At 39.6% G+C, this 8,175-nt stretch overlaps 1 protein-coding gene across 1 annotated transcript; it reads left to right on the top strand.

Moving 5' to 3' along the window:
* Positions 1-385: 385 nt before the first annotated feature.
* On the top strand, positions 386-3,374 carry LOC122975403 (SH3 and multiple ankyrin repeat domains protein 2-like). Its single transcript, XM_044343833.1, has 3 exons — positions 386-492; positions 1,353-1,614; positions 3,160-3,374. The coding sequence occupies exon 2, from the start codon at positions 1,370-1,372 to the stop codon at positions 1,592-1,594; it is 225 nt and encodes a 74-aa protein (XP_044199768.1). The 5' UTR covers positions 386-492; positions 1,353-1,369; the 3' UTR covers positions 1,595-1,614; positions 3,160-3,374.
* The last annotated feature ends 4,801 nt before the right edge of the window (positions 3,375-8,175 follow it).

The raw sequence follows: 8,175 nt of genomic DNA, 5'->3' as shown, positions 1-8,175 counted from the left end.
AGCATGGATGTATTATACAATTTATTATAAAAAAACATATAAGTTATTACTACCATATTATAATAATTATAATTATACTTATATAACATTATAATTGTAATAATAATAATAATTATTATTATTATAAATCAATGCCTAGAAGGCAAAATTTTGGGCTATCCCCTAATGGTCTTTAGTCATGTGACCGATGTAGGCTCCGACATTGTTGCCTGGCTACAAAACATTTTATAAAACCACCGACGCCTTTTTAGGATTTGTTTTAATCGATCTTTTTGTAAAATAGATCTTTTATAGCAATTATTCTCGTGTTTCATATTTTATGACATACTATTAGAGCTGCTGTTTTGAGCCTGAACGCTGCTGATAATTGTGATCAGGCTCCTGTTCGGACAGCTGGATCCCGGCTCCGGACCTCGGACATCACGGTCGGCGCATGCGCATAAAGAACAGCTGGTTGGTGAAGGTGAGAGCGGTGCAGTTATATCACCACAGGTTAGTTTAACAGTTTAACTTTTGTTTGATTTGATTTGTCCTTCATGTCACTGTTAGCTTTGTTAGCAGGTTAGCTAACTGTCTGCTGTATGTGTTGTTAAACGTGATCGTTTATTCAGCTTTTCTTTGTGTTGCAGCTTTATTAAATGACACGATATAGCCAGCTGATTAATGCTGCTTTCATTAAGTTACTTTCTCCTTTCTGTCTTACAGGCTGTAAGGAGAAAGTGTTTTTTTTATTTGGATATTATGTAACGCATCTCTAGTCAAGTGTAGTCTTAAAGCTGCGTGGAAGAAAGAAAAGTATTAAAAAACTTAAAGGACAGGTTCACAATTTTATATGTGTGTCTATAAACCAGCAGTCAGGTGTCCATAGTAACAGTGAAAGAGGTTTTCCTCGCTGTAATCATTCCTCCTGTTCATACTGGATATTAAAAGATCCTTCAAATGTGCTTTCAATGGAAGTGATGGAGGCCAAAATCCACAGTGTGTCCACACAGTCATTTAAAAGTCTCTGTGAAGCTTATATGAGGCTGTAAAGTTGAAAGATATCTACTTGATTTGACTCATTTGGATGATGAAGCTTCATATTTTCTCATTGTCATAAGTGTGTTTCTGATCTGTGTGTTTACAAACAAAATGTCCTTTGGAATAATAATAAATTAGTATTAATCTGAGGGACCAAATGACACAGTAGAATCAAGAAAACTGTCTTTGTGTGTGAAGAACTGAACATCACTCGTCCCAGGATATCCCCTCTTTTAGTATCTTAAATAGCGTTTATTCTCTAACTAATAAATCAAACTAAATCAGATTTTTGTGTCTATTCAACCATCCGTCCTCCTTCTGTTATTTCCCAGCTCTGTGCCTGTCAGTCATGGGCCTGCGTGAGGTCTGGAGGAACTACAAAGTCCTGATTGTGATGGGCACGAGTCTGGGACTGATCCACTGGGGCTGGTACAATCTGAAGTCAAACCCGCTGCTGCATAAATCCAGAGACGACTACATTCCTGAGCCGGGCATCGTCGCTTACGTTTCTCCTCCTGCAGCTCCTCCTCCTCCTCCTCCTCCTGCTGCTGCTGCTGCCGCCAAGAGCAAGTAACCCAGAACCCAGTAACCCAGGTATGAAACCCACGTCTCCTGGAGCGCCTGCTGCTGGTCCACTAAGAGCTCGGTCGTAATCTGTCTGCGACTGTATGATATCATTTTGCCAGATTGTGTGATGAATGTGTGGTGAAGCAGAGACGCGTCATCAGCTCGTCACCAGATGTTTCTAAAATGCAGCTTCTCAAGGTTTTCACATTTTTTGGGGGTTTTTTTGGCTACAGCTCCAGAACCAGTGCAATAATTTACCAACTACTGGTACAGAACTGGATCTGTACCAGTAGTCCACAGGCTGTTGGTCTGGACTGGTTTTCCTTGCTGATAGTAGCTTGTTTTATTGGTATTAAATGGGTTTCCAGAATGTATTGCTGGACCTCTTGTAGTCCACTAACCGGACATTTTTTACTGTCACGTCGAGCATTTTAGTGCCGTTAAACTGGACATTTTTACCACATTTTAACCCAAACTATGGAAAGGATTGGTGCTTCACCTTCAAGCGAAAATGTTCATCCATTTTAAAACTATTTGAATGTGATTATGTGATCTTGTTCAATCAATACCAATGTGCATGCTTATTAATTCCATATCAATAATAAAGTGACTGTTGATGTGGAAGAATCTGTACCAACAGCTACTTCTTGGTGTTTGTGAAATATCAGAACAGCCGGTGAATTCTGTTATTTCATGTTGTATTCTAAACTGGTTGGTTGTAGCAGCGGTCATGTTGTGAGAATTTCGTCTTATATCAAAGCTAAAAAAAAAAAAAAAGCTCCAAATTGACCGTCAGTGGATGTTTTTCACCCAGTAAAAGTATATATAGGTATAAAGACTGGGAGTAAAACTAAAACGGAAATAATTCAACTTAACGTTAAAGTAACTTTACAAGTACCTCAAATCTGCAGTGAAGTACTGTACTTGAGTAGCTTTATGTAGTTACTTTACGCCACTTGTATAAGAAGGTTAACAGTTATTTCTTTGAGAACCAAAGATTTCAACACAATTGTTAATCTCAAACAGTCCGAACTGACAGCCTGAAGAGACGACAGCTGTGATGTTGAGCTGCAGTTCCTCTAATGGCCACTAGATGCTGCTCAAAGACAGTTTTCACTGTATTAAAGTTGGAGGGAAAACTTTCTCTTCTTCTCTCTACAAATATTAAGTCTCTGCAGGTTTCTTGTTAAACTTTGAATGTGTCTTTAGATGATGATTATTAAAGGATTTGCTCCCAAATGACAAAGACACATATTTTCTCCAGTGGTTTCCTACAGAAGCACGTTAATAAAAGACAAAATAAAACTGGAGACATTTTGTTGTTGCAACTTCTGTATCCTGTAATTTTGACTTTACTTCATCATTATAAAATTCTATCTCTTAAATCTGTGATCTCTATGTTGTAATTATCTCATAATTATGTCTCCAGGCTGGTGAATGCAGTGAGAGCACTTCTTTTATCTGCAGATAGTTCTGGTTTCATTTGCTGTAGTTTTATTTACATCCGTCTCTGAGGAAGTAAAAGTTAAAGTGTGTATAAATCCGGTTTTCGTCTCTTCTTCCCGCCTGCAGACGTGTCAGGATGAAGCATCAGAGTTGGCTCAGGAGGAACTGGATGTGGGCGGCCGGCGGGGCCTTCGTCACCGTCCACGTGGCCACGTGGCTGATGCAGAGAGCCATGAGGAGCGCCGTTCGCTCCGAGACGGCGCTCAAACAGAAACCAGCCGAGGACTGACCTTCATTATTCATCACGTGGGTTTTTCTTTACTGTTGGAAGGACAGAAAAACAGTGACGGACTGTGAACGACACAGCGACTCGTTAACATTCACAGATACAGGATCCACCGACCGCTGCGTCCTCGTGATGCTGACAGAGAAAATTAAAATGTGAACGACATAACTGCAGTAAAAAAAAAGCTGCTTTGTTGGACGGTTGTTGTGTTTTCACCTTTTTAATTTACTGGACGTTTTAGTCAACACACTGAGTTGAGATGTGCCGACATCATATTTTCACGCTGCGATTATGGCTGGTAAAAATATCACAGTAAGCAGTAACATCACAATAATAATCAGTGTTTCCTGAAACTGTACTATTAGTGCTAAAATATATTTAAAGTTACTTCACACCGTCTGTATGTTGCAGCTTCGTTGGACAGTTTAAATGCAGTTCAGTGTCTCATAGATTCCTCACATCCACTTTCCTGATGAAATTGATTTCTGGAATTGATTACTTTGGATTAATCTGCTGAGTGTCAACAGTTAAAGTCATATTTTAAAAGGCAGCGACATTAATAAACACACACAGACGCTCGGCTCTTACAGGCCAGTTGTGACGAAACAACATCAACCTGCTGATGAAGGAATGTGTTGGTGATATTGATCCCGTCAGAATGTTGTTTAGTAGAAACAGTAAACTGGCATCTCTATTATCAGAATATCAATTAATAAACCAAAAGTCAAAGGTATCAATCAGTGAAACCAGAACATGTTCAGTTTGAAACTCTTGATGAGAAATTATTTTGATCAATAAAACAAAAATTCTTTGATGTAGCTGTGAAGTTTTTTTGCCAAAATGTCGCTCATGTGTGTCTCAGTAGAAACAGTTTTAACAGTTTAACAGATAAATATTTAGATATTCTATATTTTTCTTCTCATCATAAAACCAGATGTGCCGACTGTGTTTGTTCATCTCTCAATACTTCAGACTTCTATCTGTTAAATATGTGTTAACATGTTAGTCTTTAACACCTCAGAACATATTTATAAAAGTAAACTGTTTATAGGAAGATGTTGTGTTTTTGTTTTCAATAGTAAGTTAAAAGATATTCAAGGAAATTTTAATAGATGCAACATAAAAATTCGTACAAAATTGTAAAGTAAAAGATACATTATTGAGCAAATTTCAGATTCCTAAAAACGTTTTAGGACGATATTATATTTAGTTTATTATGTGTATTTTTCAGGGAAACAGATGTAACTACTAACTGATTTCCATCTGCAGTTCTGACACAAAACACTAATACAAATAACAATCAATACAAAACAAGTTGAAAGATTCCACACAGACCCGAACAAACCCTCCTCTGCCCAACACTTCATCACATAAACAATCAATGACGCAGGACAAAATATAAAAGTATATAAACTACTAGTCCTCTAGTAGACTGATTACATCATCAAACAGTTAATGAAGCTCTTCTGTTTGCTTTTAAACCAGTGCAGTGACGTAAAGGAAGGAAAAAGTCAGTAGAGGTCAATGTGTGGAAAAACTCTTCAGCGACCTTTTGAACTGTTGAACAGTCTCCTGGTTTAAAGGAGCTCTTACATCAGCGAGACCCTCTTTAAATACACTTCCTGTTTCTGCACTGTGAGGTCAGGGTGAGAAGATGAAGATGTTCAGGTTTGTTATCAGAAGTAGCAAAATCGATATTAATCTTCTGGAAGTTGGTGATGGAGCTGAAAAAAGCTCAAACGACTGGGCTGAAACTCGTGTGAGATCTGTGGAGGTTGAGAGAGGAACGAAAAACATGTTTCCATCTCTGAACACTCAGAAATCCACCATGAAATCCAGCGTGTAACTTTGTTTTCTACAGATCAGATTACAGGAAGATTTTCTGTTGAAGGTCCAGCAGAACTTTCTTATTGGCATCAGGAAGTGACAACAGTGGAAGAAGCGTTCAGACCCTTTACTGCAGTAAAAGTACCGATACAGCAATATAGAAATACTCCATTACAAGTAAATGTACTACAATAAAAGTACATAAGTACTATGAGCTTGATGTAGTTAAAGTATTGCAGTAAAAGTACATAAGTATTATGAGCTTGATGTAGTTAAAGTATTGCAGTAAAAGTACATAAGTATTATGAGCTTGATGTAGTTAAAGTATTGCAGTAAAAGTACATAAGTATTATGAGTTTGATGTAGTTAAAGTATTGCAGTAAAAGTACATAAGTATTATGAGCTTGATGTAGTTAAAGTATTGCAGTAAAAGTACATAAGTATTATGAACTTGATGTAGGTAAAGTATTGCAGTAAAAGTAGTGGTTTGGTCCCTCTGACTGATATATTATTATATATGACATCATTAGATTATTAATAGTGAAGCATCAGTGTTAGAGCAGCATGTTACTGTTGTAGCTGCTGGAGGTGGAGCTAGTTTACACTACTTTATATACAGTTAGCTAGTTTAGTCCAGTGGTTCCCAACCTAGGGGTCGGGCCCCTCCAAAGTGTCAGCAGATAAATCTGAGGGGTGGTGAGATGATTAATGGGAGAGGAAAGAAGAAAAAACAAAGTTGTGATACACAAATCTGTTTTCAGTTTTTGGACTTTTTCTCTAATCTTTGATTTTTGCTGAAATATTGGATCATTTGAACATTTATTGAAATGAAAGCATGTGAGAAGTTTAGAGGGAAAAATCACTATTTGGTGGAGCTGTTAACAACTCATAGACATGTGAAATGTGACCCCGACTACACACTGCTTTTTGTAAGACGTCAAAAGACAAAAAGGTTGGAAACCACTGGTTTCATCTTTAACAATGTGTTGTATTTTAAAAGCTTGTTATATTATCCATTGTGTCAAATCTTCATCTGAAAAGTAACTAAAGCTGTCAAATAAATGTAGTGGAGTAGAAAGTACAATATTTCCCTCTGAAATGTAGAAAGTAGCATCACATGGAAATACTCAAGTAAAGTACAAGTACCTCAAAACTGGACTTAAGAACAATACTTGTACTTGTAAATGTACTTAGTCACTTTCCACCACTAGAAACTGAAAACTGAGTTTGTCTCATGACTTCAAGAAAAAAATCACACATTAATGAAGATATAAAACTGTTCTGAGCTGCTGATCCTGCTCTATGACGAGGTGTCTTTGAGTCAGATGCTCCCAGTTCAGCTGCTGAGTCCAGACTGACCCTGAACATCCTCAGATGAGACCAAACTAACAGTATGTTCATGTACAAGTTCATCCTTCTGTTGGCTTCTCTGAGTGGCCGACTGAAGTGATTTAACCACTGAAGCTCTCTGTTTGGAGAGTCCCTGCAGTGTTTTGGCTGCAGTTGATGTAGTTGCAGTGATCTGATCTTCCTGTAGAGGGAGCAGTCTGCTTTGTTTCACTCATCACTGAGAAACCAAAGATCTCAAACATTTCTGCTGTCCTGTGAACAGTTACATTCATGTGGTGCCTTCAAAAAGAAAACTCATATCTTTACCAAATAAATAAGTCTTGTTTTCAGACCAACAGACTTTATTTATTTGTGTTACCAGATGAATTTTGGAACATCAAGAGAAGTTTAGAGAAAGAGAATGACACTGTGTGTTGTCGCTATGCTGCCTGCATATAACTGGTGTCTTTCTATCTTTGTGAGCACATTTCTGCTGGTCCTCACAGCTTCAAAGGGCTGGTTCAGTGTTTCTAGTGTGTCTTGAACCAGCAGTCAGGTGTCCATATGAACAGTGAAAGAGGTTTTCCTCGCTGTAATCATTCCTCCTGTTCATACTGGATATTAAAAGATCCTTCAAATGTGCTTTCAATGGAAGTGATGGAGGCCAAAATCAACAGGCCCTGCTACAGTGGTCAGTGGGTGTCTGCTCCAAGAATCAGCATGCCACGTTTGACTGATCTGGATAGGGCCCGTGCGATAGGGCAACTTCAAGCTGGTGTTCCGCAAAACCAAGTTGCGGCATTATTTGGAGTGAGCCCTAGTACCATCTCCAAAGTAAAGGCCAAGTTCCATATAACGGGGGATGTCAGAGACAAGCCGTGAAGTGGGCGTCCCAAGAAGACGACACCCCAAGAGGACCATTTCCTCACCCTGTCAGTACTTAGGTACCGTAGGCTGTCTTCTACAGATTTGCAGTCAAGGTTTGCAGGACGATATGGCCGACAGCTCTCTGCCCAGACAATCTGGAACAGACTGGTTTCATAGAGCTGCCAGGAGGCCTGCCATGACTGCCCTAAACCATCAGGTCTGTTGCGTTGGTGTCGGCAACACGTGTACTGGAACCTGAACATGTGGAGGAACATTATGTTCAGCGATGAGTCCAGATTCTGCTTACGGCAGTTGGATTGTAGGGTCAAAGTGTGGAGAAGACGCGGAGAACGCTATGCTGATTGCTGCACCGATAGAGTAACATCTTTTGGTGGAGGCAGTGTGATGGTGTGGGGCGTCATCTCCCTCACTGGAAAAACGAGGCTTGTCATCATTGGAGGCAATCTCAATGCAGAGAGATATTGAGATGAGATTCTGCAACCAGTGGCAATCCCATATCTCCAGTCTGGGACCAAACTCTATCCTCCAAGATGACAACGCTCGCCCCCACAGAGCGGGGTTTATCAGAGACCACCTCCAGAATTTGGGAGTGGAGAGGATGGAACGGCCTGCCAGCAGTCCTGACCTCAACCCCATTGAACACTTGTGGGATCAGCTTGGGCGTGCTGTTCGTGCCAGAGTGACCAACACAACCATGTTGGCTGACTTGCGACAAATGCTGGTTGAAGAATGGGATGGGGATCCCACAGCAGTGTGTGACCAGGCTGGTGACCAGCATGAGGAGGAGGTGCCAGGCTGTTGTGGCTGTGTAT

The sequence above is a fragment of the Thunnus albacares genome, chromosome 3 (assembly GCF_914725855.1).
Source record: "Thunnus albacares chromosome 3, fThuAlb1.1, whole genome shotgun sequence".
Classification (NCBI taxonomy): Eukaryota; Metazoa; Chordata; class Actinopteri; order Scombriformes; family Scombridae; genus Thunnus; species Thunnus albacares.
Note: the sequence above shows the minus strand (reverse complement) of the source record. Positions and strands in the feature narration are given on the sequence as shown.